This window comes from Nerophis ophidion, linkage group LG10 (assembly GCF_033978795.1).
Source record: "Nerophis ophidion isolate RoL-2023_Sa linkage group LG10, RoL_Noph_v1.0, whole genome shotgun sequence".
NCBI classification, from domain to species: domain Eukaryota; kingdom Metazoa; phylum Chordata; class Actinopteri; order Syngnathiformes; family Syngnathidae; genus Nerophis; species Nerophis ophidion.
In genome coordinates, this window is record NC_084620.1 from 11,516,618 (window position 1) to 11,536,333 (window position 19,716).

The window sequence follows — 19,716 nt, forward strand, 5'->3', positions numbered from 1 at the left end:
CAGGTGTGTCTATTCTAGTTTCTTCAAAATACCCAACCTGTGCTCTGATTAATGCTTTGCACACTCTTGGCATTCTCCCGGTGAGCTTCAAGCACACCTGTGAAGTGAAAACCATTTCAGGTCACTACCTTTCGAAGCTCATCGAGAGAATGCCAAGAGTGTGCGAAAAAGTAATCAGAGCAAAAGGGTGGCTATTTTGAAAAAAAAAAAAAAAAAATACAAAGCATGTTTTCAGTAATTTCACCTTTTTTTTATTTATTTAGTACATAACTCCACGTGTTCATTCATAATTTTGATGCCTTCGGTGACAATCTACAATGTAAATAGTCATGAAAATAAAGAAAACCCATTGAAGGAGAAGGTGTGTCCAAACTTTTGTACTGTGTGTATATATATATATATATATATATATATATATATATAGTGTGTTTGTTTGTTATTCTTTTTATTAACATTGTTATTCTTAAGCTAACCAATAATAGATAAAATACTTCTTACTATTTAGGCAACTTCTTGAACAGGTGTGGTAGAAACAGATGGATGGATTAAAATGCATGAGAAAGTTTAATATTTTGACCGTTAATTTTAACACTGTGATTACCAGCGGAAGTATTCATTAGTTATCCTGTGAAGACGCAATGTCAGCTAAGATTTATCTGAGAGCCAGATGCAGTCATCAAAAGAGCCACATCTGGCTCTAGAGTCATAGGTTCCCTACCCCTGGTCTGGGAGCTAGGTGAAGTTTAATTAACATGGAAGGTACAAAAGGTTGGAGGTTAGTGAGGTGTACTCCCACTCAGACTTTACACAAAACAGCCATTCTTACGTTCCGGAAGTGGTGGATGTCATAGGGGGCGCCACCCAAAACCCCCCCAAAATTGGATTTAATTAACATGAAAGGTACAAGTTTCATTTCTGTGCCAAATGTTTATGGGCACTCCACTTAATCCAAATCTGCAACGTAAGAATGGCATTTCTGGTGGAATGATCACATAAAAACAACGTTAATTAGTGTTAATTAAGGTTTTAAATAACATGAAAGGTACAAGTATGGAACCAAATCAGAAATGTAGAGGGTGGTTGCCTGGTTCAGAATCAATAGAGTAAGAATGACAATTGTGGTGGAAAGGTCACATAAGAACAGGTCAAAGGTCACTAATTAAGTCAGACACAAATTAAAATTGCCATATCTCTTGAGGTTAATAATACACCGAGGTATTGCAATTTTAATTAGTGTCTGACTTAGTGACCTTTGACCTGTTCTTATGTGACCTTTCCACCACAATTGTCATTCTTACTCTATTGATTCTGAACCAGGCAACCACCCTCTACATTTCTGATTTGGTTCCATACTTGTACCTTTCATATTAATTAAAACAACGCTAATTAACGTCATTCTTAAGTGATCATTTCACCAGAAATTCCATTCTTACGTTGCAGATTTGGATTAAGTGGGCTGCCCATAAACATTTGGCATAGAAATGAAACTTGTACCTTTCATGTTAATTAAATCCAATTTTGTGGGGTTTTTGGGTGGCGCCACCTATGACATCCACCACTTCCGGAACGTAAGAATGGCTGTTTTGTGTAAAGTCTGAGTGGTACTACACCTCACTAACCTCCAACCTTTTGTACCTTCCATGTTAATTAAACTTCACCCAGCTCCCAGACTAGTAGCAACTAAGCCACCTCCCAACAGCAGCACACGTGACACATACTGTCACATCCATCCATCCATTTTCTACCGCTTATTCCCTTTTGGGGTCACAGGGGGCGCTGGCGCCTATCTCAGCTACAATCGGGCGGAAGGCTGGGTACACCCTGGACAAGTCGCCACCTCATCGCAGGACCAACACAGATACACATACAATATTCATGCTCACATTCACACACTAGGGCCAATTTAGTGTTGCCAATCAACCTATTCCCAGGTGCATGGCTTTGGAAGTGGGAGGAAGCCGGAGTACCCGGCGGGAACTCACGCACTCACGGGGAGGACATACAAACTCCACACAGAAAGATCCCGAGCCCGGGATTGAACACAGGACTACTCAGGACCTTCGTATTGTGAGGCAGACGCACTAACCCCTCTGCCACCGTGAAGCCCCATACTGTAACAATCAATCATAAAAACGACAGGCATCAATCTTAAATTAATTTAATCAGTATTATTTACATAACAAAATAATCACCCAACCAAATTGTGGAGAGGATATAGCATGATTAAAAAGAATTACATTAGAAATGTATTCTGACTTTTGGCAAGCTTCCCTTTCAAGCCCCAAATAATATTAATAGTCAAAGAGAAAAACAAAAGAAATGCGCCCCGAAAACTAAAATTCCCTAAATGACTTTCGTAAACAATTGTCAGGGTAAAATTGTGTAAAACATACATAGCATACAAGCGATCTCTTCTTATATTAGTCAACAGAAATGCTCTAAAAAAAGACCCATGAAGCAATTTTACACTACATAAAATAAATGTATTTTACAACTTTAGGTTTTCATTGAGGTAATTACATCATGGTGCTCGTTACAAAAATCAAATAAAAATAGATTCATCTGTACTGTGTTTCCCACCATGATGCTGGGCTTTTTTAACTGAAGGATGGGACATTAAAGAAAACAATGAAGGTTTTGGTAGAACACTGCTTGTCTTGCCATCACAAGATGTATAAAAACATAAGAGGCTTACAACCTTACCCTGTTTTCTCAAGGTTTAGTGATGGAGGTAGCAGTGCTATTGCAATTACACCTGACATTGACTCCAACACAATAACATATTTCTAGTCCTGATTAGAGGAAATATCTCTCTCTCCTAATGTGAAAATAACAGTAGAAAAGGGAACACTTATCAATCAAGTCAGTGTTCACACTTCTCATTAGGAGTTTGGCATTCTGGGACGAGGGCGGAGCCCCGGGTACACCTGTTTATCCCTTATGATATAGGCCGATGTGTTCAGAAAAAGGCACATCAAAGCCATACCCTGTCTACTACACTGGAAAGAAACACCTATTAAGAACAAGGTTTCCCCCAAATGAGAGTTTACTATTGGATCCACGTCAAACATGAGCACGTGTGTGTGACATGTGATGGTGATTCCTTCCAAGAATCAAGGCACACATTTGGACAGAAGCTAAGCAAACGGCCCTTGTCAAAGTATCAGCTTGCCAACGAGACAATGTGTGAATGGGGGGACATAAATGCATCTTATAAAGAAGGGATACTTTATATATTGAAAGGACAAGACATGAGGAAGCTGTTTTGTGATGGGCCTAGACGAGGTGATTTTGTATTTGATTTTTTGGTTCTTTTTCCTCCCTCCATTAAGAAGCCCTTTTGAGTCATCAACAAATGAACTGGGAGTGAATTACTTTCCCTTACAGTGTCCTTGTCATAAAGAGAAAAGACTTGCATAACATTCCCTACAACGAAAAGGAAATGTCATTGGCTATTGTCAATCTAACTTCAAATACTGGCAAATAAACATCAAATTTAAAAGCAGGAAGTGAAGATCATATCCTAATGCAAGGGCCAACATCTACACATATTTTAACATAAAAAATAAGGCTTTCCCGGACATCCAGGCTCTGCATGAAAGTACAAGCACTGATCCAGGGTCAGCACCACTTACAGTAACGTCCCTATTCTATGTTAAGCACCTAAACTCAAAGCTGCATTCAGTAGATTATTTACTGATTAATTGCTATCAGTGCCGTGGCTTGGGAAGTGCAGGAGAACACGACAACCACACAAGTAGCAAATCATGAACACATGAGCGTCCACCCAGCTTGACTCAAAGACATTTAACTTCAGCACGAGGAGACAAGTACAATATTATTTAATCTCTAGGGAATCTGTAGACCATTAGTTGTACGTCTAGTGTGTGATTAGTGTAAGATGGCAGAGCTATCCTTGTGTAGCATCACCAGTGGAGGGAGGGGGGAAATATGTGGGCAATGTATAAAGCTATCTTACAACTGCTAAATTAACTCTGAAAGAAAAAAAATTGAAAATGGAGAAGTCATTGATTCTAACTTTCTCATTACTCCATTTTCTTAAGACCTGCACACCAACAGTGCATGCCATTTTACGTGCGAGTGCAAGTGAATTGTCACTGAAAGGAAAACTTGAAATTCTGCCATTAGTTTGTTTCCAGCAAAAGTGCATGTCAACTTGTTGGTTGACAGAGTGACGCGCACTTGCCCACACGCTGGCATCATGCCCAGTGTATTCAAGCCCTTGGATTCAAAGCCACAAAATATGTTTAAGGCTTCTATGTATGCCGTGTGTGTGTAAAAGTCTTGTGACAAGGCTGCATTGTGACACATTGCATAATCTGCACCCCTGTCACCAAATTGGTTTTAGAATAGTTTGTTACACACCAGTTCATTCCCTGCATGGACAGAAGTGCAAGTATCTTCCTCAGAAGGGAGTGTGTAGGTGTGTGTACTGCTGTGACGTGGGGGAAGAGGACGACGACGATGTGTTGGGGGTGGAGCTGTTAGCCAAGCGGGTAGGGGCAGAGTCTGAGAGCTGCAGCTCCTCCAGCTTCTTGATGTACTCATCTCGGAGGGCTAACAGCTCCAAGTAGCGCTGCTCCACTGGACTCTGCTGCTGGAACAAACGAGCAGTAGTTAAGTCTACTTACGGTGCACGGACAAGAAGAAGTGGGGAATTATCCACCTGCTGTCGGATGCGCGGGTTCCAGCGGATGTAGTATGTGACCCAAAGCTCAAGGTGGCGCATGCTAGCAACAGGGTAGAGGACCCGGCCAGACTCGGGCGTGTAGAAAGGGTTTAAATAAATATCTGTCTTACTGTTGATCAGAGACCACAAGGACACACTTTTCAACCTCACCCCCTGTGGAGGAACACAGCGTCACCTGATTGACTTAACATGATATAGCTTTGTTTGTCTCCTTCCTCACATTCTGGTCTCGTGCACTCTCACAGTTGTAAAGGAATGTACCGAAGCGGCAGCTGTACAGGTGATCAAGGATTGTCAGCAGGAGGCGCTCATTGAACTCAAAGGCTGTGGGGAACTGAGAAGGAAGGTTTTTAATTAGAAAGTTCAGGCAGTAACAAACACCCTACAAACCTGTTTAGTCATCTGCCACACACAATCGATGAACTGGACGAAGATGGGAGACCTGTCCTGGTCGGCGTGGTTCTTGTCACCATGACCTATCCTCTGCAAGCAGACATTTTTTAGACATGTTAGGATTTAGTGTGACAGAATTGATTAGGAGAACAAATATATTCAAAATAAGGCAAAATGTTACCCACTGAAGCAAACTTGTGCCCAAAGCTGATCCATTCTTTCTCAATGAGCACCTGCAAGGATGCAGAAAGAGTTTGAGAACGTCATTTTTGTACCGGTATATGTATATAGTGGTTCATGTCCACAACCTGTCAATGTCGATCAACTCATCAATTCTTGGTCCACCACATTCGTCTTATTACTGACTAAAGACTGTATCATTTTAGACAAAAGATGCCACTAACTTGTTTAAAAGGCACATTAAATAAAAAAACAAACTTCCTTCCCTCACAATATTGTTCAATTTATTCCAGAGTTGATCATCTTTTATTTTAGGTCCCACTCTGCTCTTCCACTTATATGCTTGCAACTTACACAAAAATGGCTTAACCAATTAGAAAGGCATTCTAAGAGCGCAAATCTCTGCCAGGCTATCTCCCAATAGTAAAGAGTTCTTAAAAAATTCTGAATCCCGACAGTGATTTCGATCACCCCCAAAATGTAATCACTTTGTCCTTATCCCATTTCTGACCTTTCATGAAAGTTTCACCAAAATCTGCCCATACATTTTTAAGTTGTTGCTAATTAACACACAGATAAACAGAAAGTCAGTCAAGTAACGTAGTAGAAATGATCAGTATCATCCCTGAAATCTAAACACTTATCCCATTTCTTCCCATAACATTTTGAGTTATAATGTACACAAACTGACAAACCCTGGCAATTACATAATGTGTGAAAGGTAAAAAAGGTAACGGTAAGAAAAACAGAAAGCACTGTGAGCATAATATTTGTATAATAATATTGGCACTGTCTGTAACGATAATGCAGCAAGCTACTTTTACATGGAGGCTGTTGCCCTGAATTCCACCTGAGGGATCCCGAAGCGTTCCCAGGCCAGAGGAGAGATGTAATCCCCCCCATCTGGTCCTGTATCTCCTGCCCGAGGGCAGCAGTTCCAAAAGTTTATGTCCATGGTAAAAGGGGTCCCTTATGTTTTGGGCCTTTTTGAGGCACATGGCACTGTACAGTTCATCTAGGGAGGGGAGAGAGCATCCAGTGATCTTCATGGCAGTTTTTATGACCCTCTGAAGTGCATTTCTCTCTACCGCCGTGCAGCCAGCATACCATACACGCATGCAGTATGTCAGCACACACTCTATTGAGCAGCGATAGGACACAAACATTTCTTGTGAAAGGTTGTTCTTTTTGAGGAGTCTCAGAAATTAAAGTCTCTGCTGTGCCTTTTTGATGGTCACTGAGGTGTTCATACTCCACGACAGGTCTTCCTCGATCTGGATCCCCAGGAACCTGAAGTTGGAGACCTTTCCACATAGTCCCCATTGATGTACCGTGGTTGAATGTTTGTTTTTTCTTCCGGAAATCCATGATTAGCTCCTTCGTCTTGGTGGTGTTAAGGACCAGGTTGTTTTCCCTGCCCAGTTGCCGCCCTTTGAGGCACCTAAGACCTTCTGGCCACAGCTCGCACCTGCAGCTTTAGCAATAGAGGCTTAGAACGTTGCCCATTCCTGTTCAATGTCTCCAACCTCCACAGGGACGGCAGAGAAGTCCCGCCGGAGGTGAGTTGAGGTCACTCCGGACAGAGGACTCTTCCAAATGTTCCCAGTTCCCCCGCACTACACGCTTGGGTTTTCCAGGTCTGTCCGAGGTTTCCTCCTCCATCTGACCCAACTCACCACCAAATTGTGATCAGTTGACAGTTCAGTCCCGCTCTCCACCAGAGTGCCCAAAACATACGGCCTCAGATCAGCTGATACAATTACAAAATCAATCATTGATCTTTGGCCTAGGGTGCTCTGGTACCAGGTACACCTATGAGCATCCTTATGCTTGAACATGGTGTTTGTTATCGCAAGTCCACGACTAGCACAGAAGTCCAATAACAATCCATACTTGGACTGATACTTGGACTGGCGTGATTGGGAGGAACGGTCTACCTGATCTGAATCTTTTAAATCATGCTATTCAATAAATCTTTCAAGTCTAACCCCGGACAAAAAATAAATATTAAATTAAAAAAAAAACCTTCGGATGTCTCCATATCTCACTTACTAGAAATGTAACAAAACATTTATTGATGTTAATTGATAGACTGACATCTTTTGTTCAAAATTATTTTTGTTCCGTGACTAATGGTAATCGCTCACAATGTTCACACATGTTATTGTTCTCCATAGTGTCAAACGTGAAATGTATTTCTTCCAGGCGTGGAAATATTTGCATTGAGTAACTTGTTACAATGAATGGTATTGTATTGGTGGTGGTTTATCCAACTTCCCTAGCTGACAAAAGACAGTAGTTCTGTTTGGATCTCCTCTGTGACTCACTCCAAACCCCTTTCCTACAAGCAGCTAAAATAAATGTGATTAACTGTTTTCCTAACTTGTCCCCGCATGTCAAGATGAAATCGGATATGATTGGATTTCATTTGTTAACATTTCTGTTTTAATTCAATGACAAACTTATAATCAAATTGTCTCGTTTTTATTCTAGGGAAAAAGGTGGCTCCATGCTACGGATGCGGACTGTGGCTTTGATGCGGACTGACGGTGCTGCAGTCAGGCTGACTCCCGTGGCCACTAAGAAGTAAGACAAGTTTATAACGTTTTGTTTCTCTGATTTGGTCATCTAATTTTTCTCCTTTGCACTAACCCTTACAGTTCCGGTGCTTGGCTACAGAAGCTAGTAACTCAAATTATGCTTGCAATTTCAAGCATCGCAAAAAGCTGAGAGACAACTTATTTTAAAATACTCGTAAATTGGGGTACTCGTAAACTAAGGTGCCACTGTACAATGACAATTATTAGTCAACGAAATGTACAGTATACTTGAAGGAACAAATGTAAACCGACCTGTAATCCTTTGAGAGTGCGGTAGTGACTGTCCAGCATGAGCATGGCCAAAGACGTGAGCTGAGCCGTCCTGTCCCAGCCGTCGCTGCAGTGAACTACCACAGAATTCCCACAGGACACTTTGTCTGCTACTTGGATGGCTCCTGACAACACCAACTACACACACACAAGCACGCAGTATCATGCTAAGGACCGCACAGCTTCCTTTAAATGATAGGGACGATCAGCCTGTGTGCTTACCTTGACATGTTCAAGCCAGTGTGTGGACTCTAGACTGGACAGCCAATGAGATTCTTCTACATTGGGATATACTATGTCTTTAAGTTTCTTCAGGGACTCCCGCATGACGTGGATGTTCTGGATGTCAAGGAATATGAGCTCTGCGTTCTGGTACTCATCACCTTCATAGCCACCCCCTGTGGCCTGCATTTAAATTTTGGGTTAAAAAAGGATACATTTCCTGCACCATTTATTTATGTATTTAACCAATGAACAACCTTGTTTGCCACAGCATTGACGTTGGGGCGAGCGTCGTAGATGGTAAGCTTGGTGGTGTTGTTAGCTTCCCTAATCAGGTCCAGATAGCGCTCATCATCCTTGTTCCTTTTACCAGACATGCCAACCAGAGGCTGGCTGCAGCGCGCGATCACAGCCTGATTCTCTCTGTGGATCCACGACAGCACCTGTGGTGAAGGGAAGAAATTAATAACAGGTGCAGAAAGACTCCAAGTCCAAATGTGTCATGATGCACTTACTGGTATGCGTGCCCTAGACCTGAAGGAGGCCACTCTCCTCAGGTCATCCTCTTTACATTTAAAGGGCACAGCCAACACAGTGGGGTAGGTGTCACACAATTCATAACTTTTATTGATGAATGTAATGCGCCACTTGTTATTTGGTAAGCCCTGAAACCAAAAACCACACATTAGCTCCTTATTTGTCTTTTCCCCCCAGCACAATGAGCAACATCACCTCCCTTACCTGCCGTCTGAACTCCTCTACGGGCTTGTAGATATTCCAGCCGTTCTCCTCGTACTTCTCCTGAGTCAGGTATGCAAACAGAGGCTGGATAGATTAGGGGAAAGAAACAGGACTTTAAAGTTGCAGGCTAATTTCAGGACACCTATGTTGATTCTAATGTAAATTTAAACCACATAGATAGGTACACCCACCACACTGCGCCCAACAGTAGAAAAAGACTGCAAAACAGCATTCAGAGGCATCCAAAACTTTGTGCAAGTTCACACTAAAATTGCTTAAACCTTATGATTCAACGCTTTGACCTTGTTTAACACAAGTTTTCAACATTGTAACAATATGTGTAAGTCAGAAATGAGGAAATTTATCATAGGCCGCCTTTATGATTCAACACAAGTATCCAACATTGTAACAATATGTGTAAGTCAGAAATGAGGAAAATTATCATAGGCCCCCTTTAAAATCAATACATGTCTTTCTGTCACATGATTTGGCTAGTAAAAGGCTTTTGGTCATCTGTCATACAGCCAGTAGATGGAGCTAGATTTTTACCAGGCCATGTGAGACAGGGAAGGCGTGCTTGAAGAGGAGCTCAAAGATGTCTCTTCTGCTGTGACCTTCCTGCTTGAGGGCAAACCTCAGATTCCTCATGTCCTGGTAGTACATAAAGATGACAGCAAAGGGATGTGAGAGGCAATATATAGCTCGGAAAACAAGTTGGAAAAAAAATACCTTGCAGGTGATGTCCAGGCCATACGAGTTCTCTCCTCTACTTGACGCTCCGCCCATTTTCTCTACTCGACTGATGGTACCCAGAGGAACATCCAGTGTCACTGCCACATCCTAGAAGTCAAAGGCAAACTGAATAAACTTCAAAATGTGAATAATACACTCTACACTATCATTATGCACTTAGTTGAGCAGATGTTGCTAATGTGATCTCGTAACATACAGTGGGGCAAAAAAGTATTTAGTCAGCCACCGATTGTGCAAGTTCTCCCACTTAAAATGATGACAGAGGTCTGTAATTTTCATCATAGGTACACTTCAACTGTGAGAGACAGAATGTGAAAAATGGATACATGGATGATACAGCAGAGGATTGGGAGAATGTAATGTGGTCAGATGAAACCAAAATAGAACATTTTGGTATAAACTCAACTCGTCGTGTTTGGAGGAAGTAGAATACTGAGTTGCATCCCAACAACACCACACCTACTGTGAAGCATGGTGGTGGAAACATCATGCTTTGGGGCTGTTTTTCTGCTAAGGGGACAGGATGATTGATCCGTGTTAAGGAAAGAATGAATGGGGCCATGTATCGTGAGATTTTGAGCCAAAACCTCCTTCCATCAGTGAGAGCTTTGAATAGTTGACCAAATACCTATTTTCCACCATAATTTACAAATAAATTCTTTAAAATTCCTACAATGTGAATTCCTGGATTTTTTTTTCACATTCTGTCTCTCACAGTTGAAATGTGTACCTATGATGAAAATGACAGACCTCTGTCATCATTTTAAGTGGGAGAACTTGCACAATTGGTGGCTGACTAAATACTTTTTTGCCCCACTGTACAAAGAGCGCAGTAATCTGCGCCTGACACGGCACACTTCCTCTTTTCTGGCTTAACTGTTGTGCGATCACTTCTTATTTATGTTATTACTGATAACTGATACAATTCTTATTATAAATAAAATACAAAAAAACGAAATAATCCTGAAGTCAAACCCACGGTACACTTGCTCACTTTTGTGTGTGAAAGACATGCCATTTAATTGATACGATCGCTTTTAATTTATAAGCGGTAATTAAGAAATAAAAACAAATAGATTCCTTTTTCTCAAAACCGATAAGTTGTATATATCCTTCATGTTTTATTTAACTGCAGTCAATGCAGGAGTGTGGCAAACATGTCATAGCAAACAAACATCCGAAAAATTGCGGCGACTTGGAAGTAGTGTCTCGAGTGGTTTGCGGCTTGACAGTGTTAACTTTTCGGACGCAGTGGCGGTAGTAACAGCCTTTTTATGCAAGTGGTATTGGCAGAGCAAGCATTTTCATGGGCTTTTGGGGGACCGTCGTGGTGCTGTTGGCGTTTAGGAAGGCTGTTGAGGTTAGATGTATTGAAACCGTTTTTTTAAATCCCTCTTTGTGGAATGTTTGCTGGGCATTTCATGCAGGTGGTAAGCGAGATGACGTCCTCTAAAGAAGTCCCGCACATGTTTTTTACACTCTAATCTCTGGTGAGCTGGGAGCAAGTTTACAACCTCCTACAAGTTAGAAGGGCTTGATTTGTCTACTCTAACCCACCTACAGAACAGTATGGGTAATCTTGCCTCAGAGCGTTTTTGAATTTTTTTAATAGATTATTGTAGCTATTTTTTTATATTGGATTGACGCCATTACTCCTAATATCGGCCTAAGCATTCCTATCAGTAATTCGTAGGTAATAAGTCATGAATGACATTTGGCACCTTTCATAGTGGACATGATTACAATGACTCAAAATAAGTCTGGCATGTCATTGAAATTGTAGTCGAAACGGAAGTGATGGGACAAGCAATCCGTGTGACACTGTGAGGGCAAGCCAGCAGAGGGTCAGCCGAGGTAAGGAGAATCCCGCCCAAATCCAGTAAAGTATGAATTGCCTTGGACAAGTATGCCCTAAAAATAAGAAGCATGTCTCACGTGACACCCAGTGCATCAATATAAACTTACAGAATCTGAACTCCGAAAGTAGAGTCTGTAGTTCGTGATCAACACTTTGCCTTTGACTGCACCGCTGAACGGACAAATGTAGATGATGTCCTTATCTGCAAATTAAAAAAATGAGAAATATTTGCAACGGGGGGAAAACCAATTAATTGTGAAAAGAGTGGGACCTCACCTGTGATTCTCTCCTCCCCTGGCAGCAGGGTGACATCAGCTAACAACTCCATCTTCAGAGACTCTCTAGAAGTCTACAACGAAACAAACACACTTATTGAAGATGTGCGATTCCTGTAAATCTCTACTTTTAACATGAGTCAAACAAGGTCACACTTACACTGGAGATGTGAGTGTCCAATGCATTGGAATTATACACAGAGATCGGTGAGGCCATTGCTTAGGGAGGGAAGGGGGACTTCCACAGGCTAAAGGCAACAACACAAAGTATGTTAATGCTATATATGGGACATATTGTACATTTAATACTAAAATGCACTAAATTGATTATGAAATCAGGTTTACAAAATGAGACTTAAATGGCCTTATGAAAATACTGCCAAGATGGCAGCTTTCATAGTGTAAAAGGTAAAAAAATAAAAGGCGACATCACTCCTTCTTTTATGAGACACATGAGAGGCCGCTGAACAACAGTGCTGGATCATCTGCCCAAGTAGATGTGGATGTCATACATAATACAGTATACATGCTATTGTAGTTTAAATTAAGAAGAATGTTTGCATGTCTTCCCTCCATTAATAGGAAAATGGCCAGCACACCTCAATGTTTACTCTCAAGACCAGTTGATGATAAAATACTGCTCTCTATTACGTAGGTCAAAATAAATTGAGATCCCTGTCAAATTCACAACCAGGACAGTAGGTGTGTCCAAACTTTCCCCTCGTAAGTAAGGGGTAACATAAAAAACTAAGTTGGGGACACTTGGTTATTTGTAACAATAAACTCATCCAATGTGGCACCAGATATATAAATTGCTTATTGTGGCAACTAAACCGCCTTTTTGAGAGCTCTAATATACTCTAAAACTTACCAAATCACGTTAGCGTATGTATTTTCAACTTCAAATGTAACAGAAACAAACTTAAAATGTTGAGGCCCCTCCTTACTTACAATAAGAAAGAAAAGAAAAAGGCATACTAATTCTTTGTCATCTTCTGAAGTAAGCAACAGCAAGTATCACGCATGTCATGCATGGCGATGGTCTGCGTGTAAGTTTTGTGGTACTGTTTAAGCACATTTTGTCTATATACGCACAGAAATAAAGAGATAGGTATTTATTCATTTATGCAAAATGCAAAAACACATCCAAATAACACCACTGAGATTGCAGCTGCTACCTCAGTATTATTAAATTTACGCACAAAATATTGCCATTAAAATATCTCTGTCAGACCATGATGGGGCAACTTCTACTCAAAAACCTACTCATATTTGCTCGATCTCAAATGATTTGCAGTCAGAAATCAAACAACAGTAAATGGGCAAAAATCATCAAAGAGAACACACTGATTAGGTTTTGCGGGCTTTGCAGACCTTTATTATTTGTATCTGTGGAATATGCTCTGGGGCCAATTTTAGCCAATTACCTCCCAACCTGGATGAAATTGTATAAGTTGTGCTGAAAGTAATCAGTGTTACATTAGTCACTTTTATTAAGGTTAATCCAAAATCAAAACGCCATAAACAGGGTTTTGAGCAGAGGAGCCAGCTGACTCGTATGCACAAAAACATTCCATACACTCTTTTTCATGGCAAAGTTGAGATGTATTAAGAGTAAACTGAATGTGGAAATGTGCGGTGCCTCACGCAAACTTTATGCTTCACTTACGCATTTCTACATGCTGTGTATACTTTCGCAACACACAGAGTTGGTAATTTGGGCTTTGCCATCATTTAATTTCAACAAGGTAAAAGATTGAGGCATGGACACAAAATTCATTTAATGCTTCATATTCATATTTGGGAGGAGTCAGATGTATATAAACGTATCTAGGCAATCATTTTACCAGCTATTGCTGTCAGAATGTGTCCATCTAACTCCAGCACAGCTTGGCCAGTTGGTCATAAAGTTTCAGCTGCTGGGAAGTGTAAAGTAAGTAGCTTTCTTCTGTTGTAATAATAAATTGAGTACACAAATAAAAGTTACCGTAGTCTTTCATATCCTTTTTGATATGCAGGCATGTTTAAATGTAAAATATTTCTATTTAAATGTTCCATAATCTCCACGTAAAACTGTAATCTGGCTGTGAGCAGGCTACTCTATAAACACATTTTGTTGTCAGTTACAAAAATAATATTACCTACAATTGCTCCCACCTCTTCTTAAGTTTTACATACAGAAACTATCCTTTAAACGGGATGACCACTGCTTCATCTCTGCCCCCCCCTCATCTCCATATTCTTCACCTTCTTCCCGATGTAGTAACACTTGTTTCTTATTAGTTCCTGTGTGCGGCTGTGTGACTCTACAGCATTGACAGGCTCTCACACACTTTATCACACTGGGAACGCCAGAAACAAGCAGCTTCTACTCCTTAGCAGTGAATTCTGATTGGGCAGATGATCTCAGGCACATGGTTAATTTCAGTTTGATTTGCGTATTTATATCGGAGCGCGGCCAGCTGCAGACCAAAATGTACTCTCATTTCCACATTGATTGAAATGTAAAAAGGAAATGTGCCTGGATCAATGAGTGCTCACCCTTTATTACATCTCAAATGGTTTGTGCGTACAAAGTTTTTTGAATTTGAGCGTACACCATTTTTTAGTAGGAAATCCACAAAAATACATGACGCCCTGGAGATCAGCGCAGCATGCAATAAAATTCAAGGCGTCAAAAGGTGTGCATTGCAGAGGTGGGAAAAAACGACAGGTTCTCTGATGCATCATGATTACGTGGGAAAAATCATGAATCAATGCACAAATGTCCAAATATTGATCATTTGCATAGGTTAGATAAAGTGATAGAGACAGTAAGGGATCTCAAAATTCAGTATTCATGTTCTCTAAAAGTTAGTTCTACATTTAGTTTTGACTAACTATGGGAGAACCATTAGCCAACAACATTCTTTTAACGTTATGTGTCAGCTAAGTTAGTGCAGACACACGCGTAGGAGGAGAACATAAGCTATGCTAACCGCGGCGGTCGGGTAGCTTGAATGTGAAGAGGTGAAACAAAGAATACTTTTTACACTTGAACATAGGGCAAAAGGAACCACAGTATAAGAATAAGTTCCCAGCTAAGAAGAAGAAAATAACGAGTAGATTAATAAGTCAGGGGTGACAATAGTAATCAGAGTGCGGCCGCCGGCCTGCATCACTTTTAGCCGTAGATATGACTGAGGAGATAAACGATACACGTCACAAGTTTATGGCGACTAAGGCCAAAGTGTCTGAACATTCTGTGTTTTTAAAATCACAAAAATTAAATGAAGGATGCCTCACGCTCGCCAAGTAGGGACGTTTTCTTATTTTTTCACTTAACAGGCTAATACAGTTCTCATGTATCTCGTCTTCTATACGTATAAATACAGTGCATTCGGAAAGTATTCACCTTTTCCACATTTATTATGTTACAGCCTTCTTCCAAAGTGGAAGAAATATATATATGTCCTCAAAATACCCCATATTGAGAACGTGAGAATATTTTTATTTATTTCTACTTTCCCGCATTTAATAAAAAACTAAATAAAATAAAAAATCACATGTACGGAAGTATTCAAAGCCTCTGCTCCCTATGTTGATGCACCTTTGGCAGCAATTACAGCCTAAAGTATTTTTGAATACGATTACACACAATCTTGGCACACCTATCTTTGGGCAGTTTCGTCTATTCCTCTTTGCAGCATCTCTCAAGCTCAATCACGTTGGGGTGAGAAGCATTGATTTTCACCCAAGATGTCAAAAATGTGTTAATGTTGCAGGTCTGCAAATAGCACAGAGGCCACACCCAGGACAGTTAGCGGATTAATATAAATTAAATGTATCCGCGAACGGGCTACCTCGTAGCCTGACGTTAACGTGATTGTGATTGGATACTCACTTGACACTCCCAAGTTAATATCCAATCAGAAGTTGCACTTTACAAAATCAGGAAGTGTTGCACCGGAGCGAAGACAGAGCAGAGAAACCCACAAAGAAATAGAGCAAAGCGTTGATTAGGTGTCAGATATATATTTGCAAGGCAATTTTTATGAAGGATATTTAAAAAGAAACTACATCTTGTGAGACGAGGTTTGCCGGCTCAGGAAGCTAGCTAAGCCACTTCTACTCGAATCAACCAACTTTGAGCTTTACCACAGGCTTATACGGCATTGAATTGGTGATACAAATTGTGAGTTCAAATATTTTATTTCACTATTTTGTCGAGTTGTTTTTTTTACAATTATTGTAATTTTGACAGTACCACATAAGATATGTTTTAATTGCTGATGCAGGTTTGATTTTCAAAGGCGCCGGAAAATAACCCGTTTTGTACAATGTTGAGTTGTTTCAATACTCAGTAGTGCCTAAATGTGTTCCTGTATATCATTTCTCCAGCAATTGTCATATGGTGACATAAATGATGCTATTTTGAGAGGTAATCATTCATACTTTCAGGTATGACTATAATCTCACTACAATACTGTTAACACAATAAGCAGATAAGGGAATTTCCAGAATTATCCTAGTAAATGTGTCTAATTACATCTGAAAATCTCCCACTGCCGCCGCCTTTTTTTTTTTGCTTCAGTCAAACTTTCCTCATCTACAAATCTTTAATCCTCGCTCAAATTAATGGGGAAATCGTCGCTTTCTCGGTCCGAATTGCTCTTACTGCTGGTGACTCACATTATAAACAATGTGAGGATGTGAGGAACCCCCAAAACGGTGACGTCACGTGCACATCGTCTGCTACTTCCGGTACAGGCAAGACTTTATTAGCGACCAAAAGTTGCGAACTTTTTCGTCGATGTTCTCGACTAAATCCTTTCAGCAAAAATATGGCAATATCGCAAAATTATCAAGTATGACACATAAAATTTACCTGCTATCCCCGTTTAAATAAGAAAATCTCATTTCAGTAGGCCTTTAAGCTCAAGGATAATATCCCGAAAACATGCATTTTGCTGCTTGCACACAAAAACAAATACTAGGTGGAAGTAATATGCTGTTTTTTTAGCCTTTCGGTTATAATACTTGTGGCTGTAATACAAGACTGTTTTTGATGCAGGTGTACCTAAAAGAGTAGCAGGTTAAGTCCAATACATTAACACCAGCAGTCATCACGGATATGTATTAATTAATCAAAGTCAATAATGTGGATGTTCACCCATCCATCCGACTCTCAGGTATGACTATAATCTCACTAAAATAATGTTAACACAATAAGCAGATAAGGGAATTTCCAGAATTATCCTAGTAAATGTGTCTAATTACATCTGAAAATCTCCCACTGCCGCCGCCTTTTTCTTTTTTGCTTCAGTCAAACTTTCCTCATCCACAAATCTTTAATCCTCGCTCAAATTAATGGGGAAATCGTCGCTTTCTCGGTCCGAATTGCTCTTACTGCTGGTGACTCACATTATAAACAATGTGAGGATGTGAGGAACCCCCACATCGGTGACGTCACGTGCACATCGTCTGCTACTTCCGGTACAGGCAAGACTTTATTAGCGACCAAAAGTTGCGAACTTTTTCGTCGATGTTCTCGACTAAATCCTTTCAGCAAAAATATGGCAATATCGCAAAATTATCAAGTATGACACATAGAATTTACCTGCTATCCCCGTTTAAATAAGAAAATCTCATTTCAGTAGGCCTTTAAGCTCAAGGATAATATCCCGAAAACATGCATTTTGCTGCTTGCACACAAAAACAAATACTACATGGAAGTAATATGCTGTTTTTTTTAGCCTTTCAGTTATAATACTTGTGGCTGTAATACAAGACTGTTTTTGATGCAGGTGTACCTAAAAGTGTAGCAGGTTAAGTCCAATACATTAACACCAGCAGTCATCACCGATATGTATTAATCAATCAAAGTCAATGATGTGAATGTTCACCCATCCATCCGACTTTCAGGTATGACTATAATCTCACTAAAATACTGTTAACACAATAAGCAGATAAGGGAATTTCCAGAATTATCCTAGTAAATGTGTCTAATTACATCTGAAAATCTCCCACTGCCGCCACCTTTTTTTTTTTTGCTTCAGTCAAACTTTCCTCATCCACAAATCTTTAATCCTCGCTCAAATTAATGGGGAAATCGTCGCTTTCTCGGTCCGAATTGCTCTTACTGCTGGTGACTCACATTATAAACAATGTGAGGATGTGAGGAACCCCCACATCGGTGACGTCACGTGCACATCGTCTGCTACTTCCGGTAAAGGCAAGACTTTATTAGCGACCAAAAGTTGCGAACTTTTTCGTCGATGTTCTCGACTAAATCCTTTCAGCAAAAATATGGCAATATCGCAAAATTATCAAGTATGACACATAGAATTTACCTGCTATCCCCGTTTAAATAAGAAAATCTAATTTCAGTAGGCCTTTAAGCTCAAGGATAATATCCCGAAAACACGCATTTTGCTGCTTGCACACAAAAACAAATACTACGTGGAAGTAATATGCTGTTTTTTTAGCCTTTAAGTTATAATACTTGTGGCTGTAATAGAAGACTGTTTTTGATGCAGGTGTACCTAAAAGAGTAGCAGGTTAAGTCCAATACATTAACACCAGCAGTCATCACCGATATGTATTAATCAATCAAAGTCAATAATGTGAATGTTCACCCATCCATCCATTTCTACCGCTTGTCCCCTTTGGGGTCGCGTGGGGCACACGTTCATTATTCTTGAAGTTGCGAGCCGATGATTTAAAACATTTAACATTCTCAAGTGATCAGCAAGCACATGTGTGGTAAAGTAAAAAGAAGAATACACAGTGAAAAGGAGCTCATTTCTAATAAAAAGGCCGTATGGTGTTGGTGAAGCACAGAGGCTAGTATTTGTACAAAAGGCAGCACTTTGTAGCTGTCACAAGTGGCAGCAGAGTACATTATTATTCGTGGAAACAACATTAAACACACCCAGCGTGAACAGCGACAAAACACAGCTTTAAAAGCCTGATGTCAACTTTTCCAACTTGTCCATTCCAGGAGGCACAGCTGAGGACTTCCACCAGGAAACAGTGGAGGCCTCGGTCCTCAGACAGCGTCTTCCCACCAAAACGCTCGCCATATTTTACTACACAGCGCACCCGAAGGGTAGACAAAGTCCTCCGAGGAACACCCGACGCAAACTTAGTGAGTCCTGTGGGGGCCAAATGTCTTAACTTACCCGCAAAGTGCGATTCTCCCGTGTGTAAATGTCGACCCGTTTCCCTCAAGCCACAGCAGGAACTTACCCTACGTCATGTGCCGGCCTGTCATGGCGGCCATTGGCTGCTTGTCAAATTGGAGCTCGCAGTTAATGCTGGGAAGTGGAGTTCGAAGAGTGTGCCTTTCATTCGTTTCTATAAAATAATAAAATAGATGATTCTAGTGTTGAAACTGAAATTATGTCATCTTTGTGCATGTATACACAGTATTCAAACCCCTTTACATGTTCAGTCCTTGTTTCATTGCAGACATTTGCTCAAATAAAAAAAGTTTATTTTATTTTACGTATCAACCACTCAATCAATGTTTATTTATATAGCCCTGAATCACAAGTGCCTCAAAGGGCTGCACAAACTACAAACCAAAAACTCACCCCAGTGGGATGTCGACCATGATGACTATGAGAAACTTTGGAAAAGACCACATAAACGTGATAAACATTTTTTTTTTTGCAATTAATCATTAACTTTAGAATTTGATGCCAGCAACACGTGACAAAGAAGTTGGGA

At 40.4% G+C, this 19,716-nt stretch overlaps 1 protein-coding gene across 3 annotated transcripts; it reads right to left on the bottom strand.

The window, feature by feature from the left end:
- Positions 1-2,142: 2,142 nt before the first annotated feature.
- Positions 2,143-19,323, bottom strand: mtm1 (myotubularin 1). 3 transcript variants are annotated; one of them, XM_061912339.1, is made up of 16 exons: positions 19,234-19,323; positions 12,164-12,251; positions 12,005-12,077; positions 11,836-11,930; positions 9,847-9,957; positions 9,667-9,768; positions 9,118-9,201; positions 8,892-9,041; positions 8,634-8,819; positions 8,377-8,559; positions 8,137-8,292; positions 5,290-5,337; positions 5,102-5,194; positions 4,932-5,045; positions 4,688-4,864; positions 2,143-4,618 (listed from the first exon to the last, which is right to left on the bottom strand). In XM_061912339.1, exons 2-16 carry the CDS (start codon positions 12,218-12,220, stop codon positions 4,427-4,429), a joined length of 1,821 nt encoding a protein of 606 aa, XP_061768323.1. In that variant the 5' UTR covers positions 12,221-12,251; positions 19,234-19,323; the 3' UTR covers positions 2,143-4,426. The 3 variants fall into 3 exon arrangements, with proteins under 3 accessions (XP_061768323.1, XP_061768324.1, XP_061768322.1); XM_061912340.1 differs by having other exon boundaries at positions 2,143-4,615; positions 19,167-19,289; XM_061912338.1 differs by having other exon boundaries at positions 19,167-19,289.
- Between the last annotated feature and the right edge of the window lie 393 nt (positions 19,324-19,716).

What these genes read in the sequence shown, in the direction of transcription:
- mtm1 (XM_061912339.1), bottom strand. Translation starts at nt 12,220, where the DNA reads ATGGCCTCACCGATCTCTGTGTATAATTCCAATGCATTGGACACTCAC. An exon ending in TGGACACTCACATCTCCAGT is followed by an intron (nt 12,078 to 12,163) that starts GTAAGTGTGACC and finishes GTTTCGTTGTAG; the next exon opens with ACTTCTAGAGAGTCTCTGAA. An exon ending in GGTCTAGGGCACGCATACCA is followed by an intron (nt 8,820 to 8,891) that starts GTAAGTGCATCA and finishes CCTTCACCACAG; the next exon opens with GTGCTGTCGTGGATCCACAG.